The 17,384-nt window shown below is 45.4% G+C and overlaps 1 protein-coding gene across 1 annotated transcript in view; it reads left to right on the top strand.

The window, feature by feature from the left end:
* The window catches only part of frem2b (FRAS1 related extracellular matrix 2b), a 136,152-nt gene that overhangs the window by 10,089 nt on the left and 108,679 nt on the right, over nucleotides 1-17,384 (top strand). The window contains exons 2-5 of the mRNA XM_038961809.1: nucleotides 1,291-5,278; nucleotides 5,486-5,735; nucleotides 5,882-6,581; nucleotides 8,983-9,072. Coding sequence (XP_038817737.1) covers nucleotides 1,291-5,278; nucleotides 5,486-5,735; nucleotides 5,882-6,581; nucleotides 8,983-9,072 — 5,028 coding nt within the window. The remainder of the gene's footprint in view (nucleotides 1-1,290; nucleotides 5,279-5,485; nucleotides 5,736-5,881; nucleotides 6,582-8,982; nucleotides 9,073-17,384) is intronic.

Here is a 17,384-nt window from a genome sequence, read left to right as displayed (position 1 = left end):
AACGATACATTCTATTACACCACAAGAGGGAGCTCGAACATGTGTCCTTAAACTCTACCCTATTTAGATTTTTATACACATATAATCCTCTATTTTAGGATATAATGTGTAAACTATTTGATGCAAATCAAAATGTTTTGTAAAAATATCTTCATGAAATGTTGATGGAGATTTGTTATATTAATGTAGCATAGTTCATCCTATTTATTGATATACTGTGTTGACTTGTTATATATAGGCTTATTATTAAAATGTTGTAATTTTTTGGGCAATAATAACCGACTTACCTACAGCGTTTCCATTGCTGTTGAAGAGGGCCAATTAAGCCTAATATGTTTTGGACATTTGTGTTTAGGCCTACTGTCAACTAATTACAAAAGAAAGAGATTCAAGGGGAAATCTATGATTGCTATATCCATTTGTGGATTTTTAAATACCCATATGCCTATCTATACCCATAGATTCTTTGAAAAAAACAATGTATACATGCCTCATGACCTTAGTTAAATTGTGTTAAAATATAAGCTTGTTTTACTCCTTTGTTTGTAAACAAAGTAACTGTAAACAAACACTGTATCGCCTCAAAACATGGTTAAAACGATCATTTTGATCTCATGGATGGTCAGTCCTTGTATCCATAGCTTTGTCTATGAAATTTGAGTGGTTAAATGTCTCCATCCCCATCACGCAGCTATTTACCAAATCAGTGGCAGGGGTGCCTGACTGCTTTGTCATTGTTTTAACTGCAGATTGCCCATTTAAGGTTTATTGGTTTATTAAGGCCTACCTGACTGCACACATCATTCCTATTCAAGTTTAAATGTATTTTTCCGGTAGAATTTCGCACCTTAATCAACCTGCTTCTTCAAATCCAACCCATGCACTAGCGTTTTCGGGTTTTGATTGACATCTTTCCCTTCCATTCAAAAATCAATAAACGCATTCCAGCCTAAATATCCTCCAATCGGCGGACGAGAGGGCGTATCTCTCTCTCCGGGGCTCCAAGTGCATGAAGTTTATCCTGAACAGAAGAGAGCAGCGGAGAGAGAGAGAATGGTACACCTCAGCGCGGATGCGAGTGAGATATTTATCAACACTCATTTTATACTCTCATAACTTTAGCTGCACTGCTCGTATTTTTTTCTGTATTTTATGTGTAAAATTCTACGCGTTTTTGCATTGGCTTCTCTCTCCAAATGGCTTGGATTATTTCTCCGCTGTTGCAACGCCAAGGGACTGGTACTGGCGCTGTTTTTTTGCTCTCTGCTTTGATCGCGGTGATTGTGACAGGTGACTCCGCTGCGCAGGTTTTCGACAGTTATGGATTATCATACGCATTGAGATCGGAACTGTCAGAGGATGCTATATTGGTGGCCAACAATGGAATACGCGTGCCTTTCGGGAGAGCAGTATTCATTGATCCTATCAATGATCTGGTAATCCAAGTACAACCGGGAGACAGATGTAGTATAACGGTTCTGGATAACGACCCGCTCTCCCAGAGGCCCGGGCAGCTCTCTCCCAAAAAGTTTCCCTGTGAATTTGGTCCCAATGACGTAAAGTATTCTCACTTCGGATCCAGGAGCCCCCCGCGGGATAGGGTGAGGCTACAGCTCAGATATGACACTCATACCGACACCATAATCATCCCGTTTATGATGGAAGTGGAGGTGATTTTCACACAGTTGGAAGTGTTAACCAGAAACATGCCTCTGACTGTTGACAAACTGCTTGGCACTAGTAACTCCATTGACAGTAAGATTCTGGAGTTCACCTATGATAGAAGTGAACATCAGTGTAAAATAACGTCTCTCTCCAGTGGCAGTGCATTACCCAGGTATGGGAAGCTTGTGGATGAGAGAAAACTTGGAAAAATGGTGGACTGTGACGAATTTATTAAAATGAATATACGCTATCAGCACACTTTTGCACACAAATCACCCAATAGAGATTATTTCCCAATGATTGTGGAATTACAAGATAAAGAGGGTAATCTGCTGAAGCAGGAGTTTTTCCAGATGATGGTGCGTATAAAGGATGGAGAGGAAAACACGGATCCTAAACCCAGCTTCGTGGCCATGATGATGATGGAGGTGGATCAGTTTGTCATGACAGCCATCACCCCCGACATGCTGGCTGCTGAGGACATTGAGTCTAACCCTGACAACCTTATCTTCAACATCACCTCCCCCCTCTCCTTCGAGGAGGGGTACATAGTCAGTACAGATGACCGGAACCTGCCCATCACCTCTTTCTACCAGGGAGACCTCAAAGAACTAAAGATAGCCTACAAGCCTCCGTCTGTGGACTCTGAGACAGAACGTATCTTCCAGATAGAGTTTGAGGTGGTGGACACTGAGGGGGCTGTGTCTGACCCGTTTGCCTTCATGATTGTAGTGAAACCTATGAACACGCTTGCTCCAGTAGTCACCAGGAATACGGGTCAGCTTCTCTACGAGGGTCAGTCCAGACCACTGTCCAGCTCTCACAACCTAGAGGTCAGTGACGAGGACAACCTGGATGATGTCAAGATCACGGTGGTCGACGGGTTGCGGCATGGCCAGCTGACAGTGCTCGGGTCACGCAGGAAGTTCTTCACCCCGGCTGATCTGGACGGAGGCGTGGTCATCTACCAGCACGATGGCAGCGACACGTACAGCGACAACATTATCTTCCGGATGACGGATGGGAAGCATGAGGTGGAGTTCCTGTTTCCCCTGACAATCGTTCCCACGGATGATGAGCCACCCATTATCAATGCCAACACGGGGTTAATCCTCTTCAAGAACCAGATGATGCTCATTTCGCCACTCACACTCAGCGCTGCAGACATCGACTCTGAGGACTCCACTATCAGGTTCGCCATAGAGGCACCGTTTTCGCCTATAGGGGAGGTGCTGCTGAGGCAGTCAGAAGCCCCAGAGGACCCATCCACCTGGAGGTTTAATGCTGAGGATGAGCTGTATGAGAAAGAGGTTACAGAGTGGCTGCAGCAGGATATCACAGATGGGAAGTTGTTTTACAGACACACAGGGCCTCACAGCACTGACACAGTCATGGACCAGTTTGTATTCCGGGTCCAAGATGATAATGACCCCCCTAACCAATCAAAACAGAGCTCGTTCATCATCAAGGTTCTGCCTGTGGATGACATCCCCCCTGAGCTGTATCCTGGTACCACCCTCCAGATGACCGTACACGAGTACCAGCTCACCTACTTCCGTAAGAAGTTTCTACGCTACACTGACCTGGACTCAGAGGACAGAGATCTGAAGTACACCGTCACCCACCCCCCGACAGACACAGACGAGAACAGCCCTGTGGTACTGGGGTCTATTGTGTTAACAGAGAGTCCAGACACTGTAGTGACTGAGTTTACTCAGGCTCAGGTCAATCACCATAAGATATCATACAAACCACCTGACCTGGAGCTGGGGATCACAGCCCATGTTCTGCAGCTCCAGTACACGGTGGAGGATACGTCAGGGAATACTGTCACCGGAACTTTCTCTATATTCCTGCAGCCTGTCGACAACAAGCCGCCTCAGATAACCAACACTGGCTTCACTATATTCGAGCGGGGAACACACAAAATCACCAGAGCTGAGCTGGATACTGTGGACTTAGACACGGACAGTAGCCAGATCTCCTTCACTCTAACTCAGCCCCCTCAGCACGGCACGGTCCAGTACACCTTCACCGACCTGACCAAAGGAGACGCGTTCAACCTGTTGGACATCGCTAACGACAGGATCTCCTACATCCACAACGGAGACGAGTCCACCAGCGATTTCTTCCAGCTGGATGTCAGTGACGGCGTCCATGTTGTGACCATCACCATCAGGGTTACCGTGAAGCCCATTGATGACGAGACCCCGACCATCAGCCTACCGGCCGGAACCATCGGGTCCTACATTGACGTCCTGGAGAACGGAGCCACTGAGATCACGACTAAAGTCATCCAGGGGCGGGACGAGGACACAGACGACCTCCGTTTGACCTTCATCCTGGAGGACCCACCGGTTTTCGGGGAGATCCTGGTGAACGGGGTCCAATCTGGAAGCTTCACCCAGGCTGACGTCATCAACGGACTGGTGGTGTACGCCCACAACAGCGGAGAGATCGGCCCCACCACTAAATACGACTACTTTAATCTGACGCTGACAGACATGTCTGATGAGTGGACGGTAGGGGGCAACAGGGTCACGGGGGTCAGGGTACAGATCACCATCCTCCCCATGGACAGCCAGGCTCCAGAGGTGTTCGTAGGCCCACAGTTCACTGTTGTAGAGGGAGAGAAGAATGTGATTGAGATTTTTCACATTAGCGCTGATGATATGGACACTCCTAATGACGACCTGCTTTGTACCATCATCGTCCAGCCCACGTCAGGCTACGTGGAGAACATCTCCCCGGCCCCAGGCTCAGAGAAGTCCAGATCTGGGACAGCGATCAGTGCATTCACCATCAAGGACATCAGACAAAACCACATCTACTACGTCCAAAGCATCCATAAAAGAGTGGAGCCGGTAGAGGACAGGTTCACGTTCAGATGCTCTGACGGCATCAACTTCTCCGAGAGACATTTCTTCCCCATTGCTATCATCCCGTCTAACGATGAGAAGCCAGAGATCTATATGAGGGAGTTTGTCGTCATGGAAGGGATGAATATCGTCATCGACACACCCATCCTGAACGGAGCCGACACGGACATCCCCTCGGACGAACTCACTTTCATCATCACCAAACCACCAAAGCACGGCTTCATCCTCAACCAGCTGACAACCGGCACCGTTACAGTCACCAACTTCACCCTGGACCAGATCAGGGAAGCCTCCAGTATAGTGTATGAACACGATGACTCGGAGACCAAGGAGGACAGCTTTGACTTAATCCTGACGGACGGTAAATATACCGTGGAGAAGACCATCATTGTTATGATTATCTCTGTAGATGACGAGACACCCAGGATGGCCATCAACGACGGTTTGGAGATAGAGATAGGAGACGTTAAAGTGATCGATAACAACGTTTTAAAAGCCACCGACCTGGACTCTGAGGATAGTACTCTGACGTACGTTGTTCGCTACGGGCCGGGCCAGGGGTTGTTACAGAGGAGAACCCCTTACGGGACGTTAGAGAACATCACAGTGGGGATGAACTTCACCCAGTACCAGCTGGACCAGGCTCTCATCGTCTATATCCACAACGGGCAGGAAGGAATCCGGGACCTTATCAAGTTTGACGTGACGGACGGGATCAACCCTCTGATCGATAGGTACTTCATTTTTACAAATGTGTTTATTGAGGTTTTCTAAAATACAAACAATACACCACAACTACAACAATAGAATAATCAACTTGAAAAAAAATGATGATGATTCTTGCTAGGTATGACATTTCAGTTTGTCAGGGTGTCTCCTAATGGATCGTCTTGCAATTGTTTGTTTTGTTTATTTGTTATATTCTTTTTGTCTTTTGACAGGTACTTCTACGTGACGGTGGGCGGCATCGACATGGTGTTCCCTGACGTGGTCAGTAAGGGGGTCTCTCTGAAAGAAGGCGGTAGAGTAACGTTGACTACAGACCTGCTCAGCACCAGTGACCTCAACAGTCCCGACGAACACCTGGTTTTTACCATCACCAGAGCCCCACAGAGAGGCCATCTGGAGTGTACCGACGGCCCTGGAATGCCCATCTCCTCCTTTACCCAGCTCCAGCTAGCTGGGAGCAAGGTACTTCGATCTTTTGTTTTTTTTCCTTTGTGTTATTCTCAACAATTTTTTTAAATACTCATGATTTTATCCTTTGTTTTTCTGTGAACATTTTCAATGGCTTATTGTATTGTCTTTTCATGTGTGCAATTTGTATAATAATACAGGTGTACTACATCCACACGGCCGATGATGAGGTGAAGATGGACAGCTTTGAGTTCGAGGTCACCGACGGTTACAACCCTGTGTTCCGCACGTTCCGTGTCTCCATCACCGACGTGGACAACAAGAAACCTGTTCTAACGGTTCACAGCCTGGTGGTTAACGAGGGAGAGAACAAACTCATCACGCCCTTCGAGCTGACCGCAGAGGACCGCGACACGGCTGACCCCCTCCTGAAGTTCACGGTCACCCAGGTCCCTGTCCACGGTCGCCTCCTCTTCAACAACACCCATCCCGTCACCTCCTTCACCAAACAAGACCTGAACGAGAACCTCATCAGCTACAAACACGACGGTACTGAGTCCTCCAAGGATTCTTTCTCCTTTACCGTGACTGACGGGACGCACACCGACTTCTACGTGTTCCCAGACACCGTGTTCGAGACGCGGCGCAGCCAGATGATGAAGATCACGATCCTGTCGGTGGATAACGGGGTGCCCCAGATCGTGGTGAATAAAGGGGGCCCCACCCTGAGGGTGTTAGAGACGGGTCACCTGGGGTTCCTCATCACCTCTAAGACTCTTAAGGCCGAGGACAGGGATAGTCTTCAGCTATCTGTCACCTTTAAGATCACCGTGGGACCAGAACATGGATACCTCATCAACCTGGGTACAGGCAACACTACCGTCACCACATTCACTCAAGGTAAGACGACCGTTACTTTAAATAAATAGTTATACTCTACTATACTTTAGTCTTTTACAAGTACAATATAACTTTATTGTCCAATGTGTTTTTTTTTTCATTCTTCATAAGCTGTTGAGTAATTCTCACTTAGAGCTGTAGCGCTGTTGCCCTTATAATGGATTAAGAGCTTACTTACCTGTATAATGGTACTATGTAACTACTGTAGTATGGTCATTGGCCGCAACTGCACAGTGGTGTTCAGAAATTAAGCTTAACTTGACAGAGAAATCTTTTGTCTTTCTAGAGGTGTTTTTGAATGGCGTTCAACAATTTCTTCAAACAGAAAGATAGGTTTTCACAGGGCAGTGGTTTCTCCTACCCCAAACCTCATCTAGTAATCTTCTACAGAGTATTATAGCTCTTGAGTAAATACCAGCAGATTTGACCTTACATGAAGGTAGGGGGCCACAGACATGAAGAATAGAGAGTGAGAACATGAATACCCTGTCTGAGAGTGAGGGAGGCAGAGAGAGAGAGAGAGAGAGAGAGAGAGAAAGAGAGCAAGTAGAGAGGTAGGGAGAGATACAGTAGAGAGAGAGTGGAGGAGAGGGAGAGAGAGGTAGGGAGAGAGATAGAGAGAGAGAGGGAGAGAGAGAGAGATGTGTTAACTTCACTCACAGTGACAGCAGGCCAACCTTTGTTTAAGCCTCAGAAATAGCTACAGTATAGAACAACTACATACATACAGCCCAGTCTGCAGTACAAATGAAAAGGTAGGATAAGTAAATAGTAACACAGTCAGTAAGGAATGTATGAATTAGACCCCAATCGATCTCTATATGGCTGCATCCCAAATGGCACCTTATTCCATATATAGTGCACTTCTATGGGCTCTGGTAAAAAGTAGTGCACTATACAGTATAGGAAATAGGGTGCCATTTGGGTTGGACATAGACCCATTCTCTCCTTTATTTACTGACCCCCATTCATCCCCATTCTCCTCCCGCTGCTTTCTCCTTCTGCAAACCTGTTAAATATTTCAGGCAGATCCATCGCTGGTAAACAGACAGTAAATAACTCTAGCTTATCCGGCATAGCCGGCGGCAGTGTCCCAAAACTGGCTTTACATTTTTATGAGCCGGCCGCTTTGAAGGGAAATGTTTTGACATCAAATATAGAAGATAGCAGTAATACACCTCACACCCTCCTCCCTGATAGCAGCCTCCCGACCTATAAAGAAGCCACTCCAGAACCAACGCTCCTCCTAGATAGTATCAGTCTTAAGAACCCACTCCAGCATAGCGTTGTTAGCGGATGCGGCAGACAGACGTGATGTGGTGTAGCTTCTGCAGTCTGCCTCTTCTTTATGGTCCCTGTCTTTCAGCAGACTAATAGATAGACAGACACTAAACAGCCTGAGTTAATTCAGCCCTCCTCTCCTGTGTTCTTCTTCTTTTTTACTGCTGAGGCTTCATCCATATAAGTTGTCCAACAGTGTATAAATCAAATCAAATTTTATTTGTCACATGCGCCGAATACAACAGCTGTAGACCTTACGGTGAAATGCTTACTTACAAGCCCTTAACCAACAATGCTTTAAGAAGTTTAAAGAAAAATACGTGTTAAGTAAAAGTAAAATAGAAGAAAAAATAAAATAATAATAATAATTAAACAGCAGCAGTAAAATAACAATAGCGAGGCTATATACATGGGGTACCGGTACAGAGTCAATGTGCAGGGGCACCGGTTGTCGAGATAATTGAGGTAATATGTACATGTAGGTAGAGTTAAAGTGACTATACATAGATAATAAACAGAGAGTAGCAGCAGCGTAAAAGAGGGGTCTGGGTAGCCCTTTGATTAGCTTTTAAGGAGTCTTATGGCTTACGCTGTTATTAAGAAGCCTTTTGGACCTAGACTTGGCGCTCCGGTACCGCTTGCCGTGCAGTAGCAGAGAGAACAGTGTAGGACTTGGGTGGCTGGAGTCTTTGACAATTTTTAGGGCCTTCCTCTGACGCTGCCTGGTTTAGAGGTCCTGGGTGGCAGGAAGCTTGGCCCCAGTGATGTACTGGGCCGTACGCACTACCCTCTGTAGTGCCTTGGGGTCTGAGGCCGAGCAGTTGCCATACCAGGCAAGTAGGTTGTAGTAGTTCAGTGATATGAGATGTAGAAGTTGTCTTAAGCCACATCAGAAAAGCTATAATAGAGAACTGTCTAACAACTGTTCATCACAGATATGCATATCAAATGTAATATTGTATTGTATTATGTACCCTGCCTAGCATATCAGCATTATTCATTTTCTCACTCTTTCTTAAGTCTATTAGGCAACATGCAAGGCATGAACTATACATTCAAGCGCAATATGTTTCTAGACGAGTAGAAGAGTAAATTACATCAATCTGATTGTATTTTTCAGCTGAAATTGATGACATGAAGATTTGCTACGTGCTAAGAGATGGTCACAATGCTACGAGCGACATCTTCTTTTTCTCCATTGAGGACAATGGTAAGTCATTCTATAAATGTTTTACTGATGGTGCTTGTTTACATCAAATAATACCACATCTAACTATTTTAATAGTTGAGAGGCTTTTTGTGAGCCAACATTGTGGATGGAGGATTTTCCAGCTGGAGCCTAATCTTTTCAGTGAAGGAGAAAATCTAAGCTGCAGTAGATGAGTGCATTGGCATGAATGGGGCTCTAGATATAACATAGTGGTATAGAACCGAGCAGCAGGTAATCCCTTTTAACAACAACAGCAGCATATAAAACAATGTTGAAGTCCCCCCCGCTTGAAGTTCTGCTTGAGTGAGGCCAGAGAGAGGACTGATGGAAATCTATTTAAAACATTTTGACAAAATTTACTTTAAGGCAGGAACTGTTCTTTGAGGCAGTAAGGAATCTTCAGTTGTTCCAGCAGCTTGTTGGGGCATGATTTTATCACGTTTAGCATGTAGGCCTACAGCACTGTGAGGTTTCTCTAAGGGGGATGTGGAAGCAGGCTGGAATTGTATACGTACAGTATGTTGGATCATTATGTAGCACAAGTCCAATTCACAGGACTCCTGTTGAACACCTCTCAGCAATGTAATAAAAGTAACATTCATTGGGCCACTTGAATTAGCATAACAATACTCTCACCTTGAGCTCTGTCTGCGATGAGAGGCAGTGTCTGCGATGAGAGGCAGTGTCTGTGATGAGAGGCAGTGTCTGCGATGAGAGGTAGTGTCTGCGATGAGAGGCAGTGGCTGCGATGAGAGGCAGTGTCTGCGATGAGAGGTAGTGTCTGCGATGAGAGGTAGTGGCTGCGATGAGAGGCACTGTCTGCGATGAGAGGCAGTGGCTGCGATGAGAGGCAGTGTCTGCGATGAGAGGCAGTGTCTGCGATGAGAGGTAGTGTCTGCGATGAGAGGTAGTGTCTGCGATGAGAGGTAGTGTCTGCGATGAGAGGTAGTGTCTGCGATGAGAGGCAGTGTCTGCGATGAGAGGTAGTGTCTGCGATGAGAGGTAGTGTCTGCGATGAGAGGTAGTGTCTGCGATGAGAGGTAGTGGCTGCGTCCCAAATTGCACCTTATTCCCCACATAGGGCACTACTTTTGACCAAAGCCCTATTGGCCCTGGTGAAAAGTAGTGCACTATATAGCGAATTGGGTGCCATTCAGGATGTAGTTGCCATGTGAGGCGGTGTAAATGGTGGTGGTGCGGCTGGTGCTTCGTGATTAGTTTAAGTAGAGTGGCTGACAGTGTGTTCTTTCTTCTGCTCTTCCACGGCTGTGACGGTCTGATGGAATACAAAGAGGTCCTCAGACAAGGGCCTCTTTTCCCACAGGCTCTTCTCTGGGCCTCTAAACACCACCTGTACACCCCCACCCCCCCAACCCCACCCACCCTTACCCTCGACCTGGGAGTAATCAGGGGGTTCAGTGAGGCTCAGTGAGGTAATACACAGGTTATTACATCAGGGGGTTCAGTGAGGTAATACACAGGTTATTACATCAGGGGGTTCAGTGAGGTAATACACAGGTTATTACATCAGGGGGTTCAGTGAGGTAATACACAGGTTATTACATCAGGGGGTTCAGTGAGGTAATACACATGTTATTACATCAGGGGGTTCAGTGAGGTAATACACAGGTTATTACATCAGGGGGTTCAGTGAGGTAATACACAGGTTATTACATCAGGGGGTTCAGTGAGGTAATACACAGGTTATTACATCAGGGGGTTCAGTGAGGTAATACACAGGTTATTACATCAGGGGGTTCAGTGAGGTAATACACAGGTTATTACATCAGGGGGTTCAGTGAGGTAATACACAGGTTATTACATCAGGGGGTTCAGTGAGGTAATACACAGGTTATTACATCAGGGGGTTCAGTGAGGTAATACACATGTTATTACATCAGGGGGTTCAGTGAGGTAATACACAGGTTATTACATCAGGGGGTTCAGTGAGGTAATACACATGTTATTACATCAGGGAGTTCAGTGAGGTAATACACAGGTTATTACATCAGGGAGTTCAGTGAGGTAATACACAGGTTATTACATCAGGGGGTTCAGTGAGGTAATACACAGGTTATTACATCAGGGGGTTCAGTGAGGTAATACACAGGTTATTACATCAGGGGGTTCAGTGAGGTAATACACAGGTCATTACAGCAATCTGCTACTCTGTGTGTGGCTGAATGAGGAGCTAATGGTGTTGACTGGTGTCATCCATTCAAACTGGTGTCATCCATTCAATCTTCTCTATGATAAAACCTGCTAGGCATCCCAAAATGGCACCCCATTCCCTGTAAAGTGCAATACTTTTTAGGTTTTATCATAGAGAATATTGAATGGGTTTTTATCATGCTGGTGATAGTCAAGCCGATTCAGCGTCCTTCCCGTCGCTGTGGAGTCAAGTTCAGTCAATACCTGTATTATCATCTCAGTTGGCTTAATGTCATGGATCTGCCTCTCTCTTTCTCTTCTGTACCAAATCAAATCAAACTTTATTTGTCACATGGGCCAAATACAACAAGTGTAGACTTTACCATGAAATGCTTACTTACAAGCCCTTAACCAACAGTGCAGTTCAAGAGAAGTTAAGAAAATATTTACCAAGTAGACTAAAATAAAAAGTAATAATAAAAAGTAACACAGTAAGAATAAGAATAACGAGGTTATATACAGGGGGCACCAGTACCGAGTCAATGTAAATTGTCCAGTGGCGATTTTATGAATTGTTCAGCAGTCTTATGGCTTGGGAGTAGAAACTGTTGAGGAGCCTTTTGGTCCTAGACGGTACCGCTTGCCGTGCGGTGGCAGAGAAAACAGTCTATAACTTGGGTGACTGGAGTCTCTGACAATTTTATGGGCTTTCCTCTGACACCGCCTATTGTATAGGTCCTGGATGGCAGGAAGCGTGGCCTCAGTGATGTACTGGGTTGGTCGCACTACCCTCTGTAGCCCCTTACAGTCAGATGCCGAGCAGTTGCCATACCAGGCGGTGATGCAACCGGTCAGGATGCTCTCGATGGTGCAGCTGTAGAATCTTTTGAGGATCTGGGGACCCATGCCAAATCTTTTCAGTCTCCTGAGGAGGAAAGGGTTTTGTCGTGCCCTCTTCACGACTGTCTTGGTATGTTTGGACCATGATAGTTTGTTGGTGATGTGGACACCAAGGAACTTGAAACTCTCGACCCGCTCCACTACAGCCCCGTCGATGTTCATGGGGGCCTGTTCGGCCCGCCTTTTCCTGTAGTCCCACGATCAACTCCTTTGTCTTGCTCACATTGAGGGAGAGGTTGTTGTCCTGGCACCACACGGCCAAGTTTCTGACCTTCTCCCTATAGGGAGTTTCATTGTTGTCGGTGATCAGGCCTACCACTGTTGTATCGTCAGCAAACTTAATGATGGTGTTGGAGTCGTGTTTGGCCATACAGTCGTGGGTGAACAGGGAATACAGGAGGGGACTAAGTACACACCCCTGAGGGGCCCCAGTGTTAAGGATCGGCGTGGCAGATGTGTTGTTGCCTACTCTTACCACCTGAGGGCGGTCTGTCAGGAAGTCCAGGATCCAGTTGCAGAGGGAGGTGTTTAGTCCCAGAGTCCTTAGCTTAGTGGTGAGCTTCATGGGCACTATGGTGTTGAACGCTGAGCTGTAGTCAATGAACAGCATTCTCACATAGGTGTTCCTTTTGTCCAGGTGAGAAAGGGCAGTGTGGAATGCGATTGAGATTGTGTCATCTGTGGATCTGTTGGGGCGGTATGCGAATTGGAGTGGGTCTAGGGTGTCCGGGAGGATGCTGTTGATGTGAACCATGACCAGCCTTTCAAAGCACTTCATGGCTATCGACGTGAGTGCCACGGGGCGGTAATCATTTAGGCAGGTTACCTTCGCTTCCTTGGGCACAGGGACTATGGTTGTCTGCTTGAAACATGTAGGTATTACAGACTCGGTCAGGGAGAAGTTGTCAGTGAAGACACTTGACAGTTGGTTTGCGTATGCTTTGAGTACACGTCCTGGTAATCCGTCTGGCCCAGCGGCTTTGTGAATGTTGACCTGTTTAAAGGTTTTGTTCACATCGGCTACCGAGAGCGTTATCACACAGCCATCCAGAACAGCTGGTACTCTCATGCATGCTTCAGTGTTGTTTGCTTCGAAGCGAGCATAAAAGGCTTGTCTGGTAGGCTCGCGTCACTGGGCAGCTCGCGTCTGCGTTTCCCGTAATAGTTTTCAAGCTCTGCCACATCCGACGAGTGTCAAAGCCGGTGTAGTAGGATTCAATCTTAATCCTGTATTGTTGTTTGATGGTTCATCTGAGGGCATAGCGCGATTTCTTATAAGCGCTCCTAGAAAGCGGCAGCTTTAGCCTTTAGCTCGATGCGGATGTTTCCTGTAATCAATGGCTTCTGTTTGGGATATGTACGTACAGTCACTATGGGGACGACGTCGTCGATGCACTTTTTGATGAAGCCGATGACTGAGGTGGTGTACTCCTCAATGCCATTGGATGAATCCCGGAACATATTCCAGTCTGTGCTAGCAAAACAGTCCTGTAGTGTAGCATCCGCCTCATCTGACCACTTCCGTATTGAGCGAGTCACTGGTTCTTCCTGCTTTAATTTTTGCTTGTAATTAGGAATCAGGGCATAGAATTATGGTCAGATTTGCCAAATGGAGGGCGAGAGAGAGCTTTGTATGCATCTCTGTGTGTGGAGTAAAGGTGGTCTAGGATTTTTCTTTCTCTGGGTGCACATGTGAAATCCTGGTAAAAATTTGGTAAAACTGATTTAAGTTTGCCTGCATTAACATCCCGGCCACTAGGAGCGCCGCTTCTGATGAGCATTTTCTTCTTTGCTTATGGCCTCATAGAGTTGGTTGAGAGCGGTCTTTGTGCCAGCAAAGGTGGTGGTAAATATATAGATATATAGATAATATAGATTCGAACTCTCTTAGTAGATAGTGTGGTCTACAGCTTATCATAAGGTACTCTACCTCAGGCGAGCAATACCTCGAGACTTCTTTAATATTAGACATCACAGAACGCACCAGCTGTTATTGACAAATAGACACACACCCCCACCCCTCGTCTTACCAGAGGTAACGTCTCTGTTCTGCCGGTGCATGGAAAATCCCGCTAGCTCTATATTGTCCGTATCGTCGTTCAGACACGTCTTGGTGAAACTTAACCTCTAATTCCTCCCAAACCCGGATCCGGGAGCACCCCCATCAGTAAAAAAGCTGACTAGCATAGCCTAGCATAGCGTCACAAGTAAATACTAGCATCTAAATATCATTAAATCACAAGTCCAAGACACCAGATGAAAGATACACATCTTGTGAATCCAGCCATCATTTCTGATTTTTAAAATGTTTTACAGGGAAGACACAATATGTAAATCTATTAGCTAACCACGTTAGCAAAAGACACCACTTTTTTTACTCCACCATTTTTTTACTGCATCAGTAGCTATCACAAATTCGACCAAATAAAGATATAAATAGCCACTAACCAAGATGACATCAGATGACAGTCTGATAACATATTTATTGTATAGCATATGTTTTGTTAGAAAAATGTGCATATTTCAGGTATAAATCATAGTTTACCGTTGCAGCCACCATCACAACTCTCACCAAAGCGACTAGAATAACTACAGAGAGCAACGTGAATTACCTAAATACTCATCATAAAACATTTATGAAAAATACACAGTGTACAGCAAATGAAAGACAAACATCTTGTGAATCCAGCCAATATTTCAGATTTTTTAAGTGTTTTACAGCGAAAACACAATATAGCATTATATTAGCTTACCACAATAGCCAGAAACACAACACCATTTACCAGCAGCAAAGGTTAGCGATCGTAACAAGCAAGCAAAAGATATATAATTTGACTAACCTTCATAAACTTCTTCAGATGACAGTCCTGTAACATCATATTACACAATGCATATAGGGTTTGTTCGTAAATGTGCATATGTAGCGGCACAAATCGTGGTTATACAATGTGAGTAGTGGCCAAAAATTCAAGCAATCTGTCCGGCGCCATCTTGGAGAGGCACCTAATCTAATCGAAAACTATTCATAAACTTGACTAAAAAATACAGGTTGGACAGCAAATGAAAGATACATTAGTTCTTAATGCAACCGCTGTGTTAGATTTTTAAAATTAACGTTACTGCGCAATACAGCGTGCGCTAAAGCGAGACCGCACCGAAATTCATGGCGGAATTATTGTTTAACATTTGTCAACATAAATACGAATTAACAGCATAAAGACTTCTTACTATTTGACGAGCTTCCATCAGAATCTTGGGCAAGGTGTCCTTTCTCCAGAACAATCGTCTTTTGGTTGAAAGATGTCCTCTTCTCCTGTAGAAATAGCAGCTAACGCTAGCTATGTGCAGGAGAGGTGTCCAACTCGTGAAAGCGCGTGACAAAGAATTCCAGAAAATCGCAATAAACTGATATAAACTGCTATAAGTCGGTTTAAATTAACTACCTTATGATGTCTTTAACACCTATAACGAATAAAAACATGACCGGATATATCTAAAGGCCTATAACCGGAGCGTTCTAGAGCCACAGCCAGATGTCCTCCCTGCGTCAGAGCGAAGTGAAAAAAGGCCCGACACTTTGTTCCGAGGTCTTTTATAAGCTCTCAGTTCTGCCTAGCAACCCCATTTCAACTCTCACTATTCGCTGACACCCAGGGGAAGACGTATGCAGTGCATCTCAACCAATAGAAGACAGGCAGATTTATAAACAGATCTCAGAACAGCAAGAAGATTTCTGCATTCTCACATCCTCATAGGAAAAATGCTCAAACTCGAGTTCTGTTTCACTCACATATATAATTCAAACGGTTTTAGAAACTAGAGAGTGTTTTCTATCCAATAGTAATAATAATATGCATATTGTACGAGCAAGAATTGAGTACGAGGCAGTTTAATTTGGGAACGAAATTATTACAAAGTGCAAATAGCACCCCCTATTGAGAAGAAGTTTTAAGATGTTACAGTTTTTGATGTCCTGTTGGTAGGGTAATCTTAATCATAGGTCATCAATTTTATTTTCCAATGATTGCACGTTAGCAAGAGGAATGGATGGCAATGGGAGTTTACTCGCTCGCCTACGGATTCTCAGAAGGCTGCCCGATCTGCGGCCCATTTTCCTCCGTATTTTCTTCACACAAATGGCGTGGATCTGGGCCTTCTCTCGCTCCCATTTTCTCCCTCCCTCCCTCCCTCCCTCCCTCCCTCCCTCCCTCCCTCCCTCCCTCCCTCCCTCCCTCCCTCCCTCCCTCCCTCCCTCCCTCCCTCCCTCTCTCTCTCGTTCTCTATCTTGTCTTATAAACCATGAAGGTGTCTCTCTATCCCCCCCCTCTCTCTCTCTTTCTCTATCTCTCGTTCTCTATTTCGTCTTATAAACCATGAAGGATTTTCTCTATTTCCCTCTAAACACTGCAAGAGCTTCTCTGTCGGCTCTCTGTCTTTCAGACTCATTCATTAGCTGAGCTTGTTTCATCAGTCATTTGGCAGTCAGACAGGCACTCAACAAGGAGTAGGTGAATGTCAAATGCAGTCAATAATTGTTCACTTGCTGCTTATCTTTCATGAGTGGTTTTAGTAATGATCTGAGCAGTGCTGGAGGCTGCCTCCCCTGTGTGTGTGTTTGTGTTTGTTTGTGTGTGTGTGTGTTTGTGTGTTACTGCTTTCACAGCCAACGTAAACCTCTACACTAAGCATGCAGCAGCCGCAGCCCACTCCCACACAGAACTCATTACAAGGCATTAGTGCTCTCATTTGCTTCACGTCGATTCCTTTCTCCCCTCTGTGGTAGAATGTTTGTGAAATTCCGAGCTTTCCATAATGCTGTATTACAAGACTGATGTTAGTTCTTGTTTGCAGGAAGCCACAGGGCTATTCATCGTGGCAAAGTTGAAGTCTTCAGTTCCATAAATGTATGCATTCAATTGATAAATGATGCCACTTTACGCTGGGAGTTGACTACATATTTTACCTGGCAGAGATGAGCTGACTATTGATGAGTTGTGTGATATATAATGTACTGGGAGTTCCTGTCAGATGCATGCCAAGGTATGCTGGCACTATGAAGTTAATTCTATCCAGTGGGGAGTGTGCGTGTGTGCGTGCATGTATGTGCGTGTACTAGCCTATTTGTGTGTACAGTATATGTGTGTGTCTGTGTTTATCCAGGTAAGGTTGATCCTGTAAAGCTGCTCATAACCTTTGTACCGGTTAGAATTGGGTCGCTGCCAGATGCCGTTCCTGCTGAGTGATTGATGTCATCTCGAAAG

Source organism: Salvelinus namaycush, chromosome 23 (assembly GCF_016432855.1).
Source record: "Salvelinus namaycush isolate Seneca chromosome 23, SaNama_1.0, whole genome shotgun sequence".
Lineage (NCBI taxonomy): Eukaryota > Metazoa > Chordata > Actinopteri > Salmoniformes > Salmonidae > Salvelinus > Salvelinus namaycush.
Note: the sequence above shows the minus strand (reverse complement) of the source record. Positions and strands in the feature narration are given on the sequence as shown.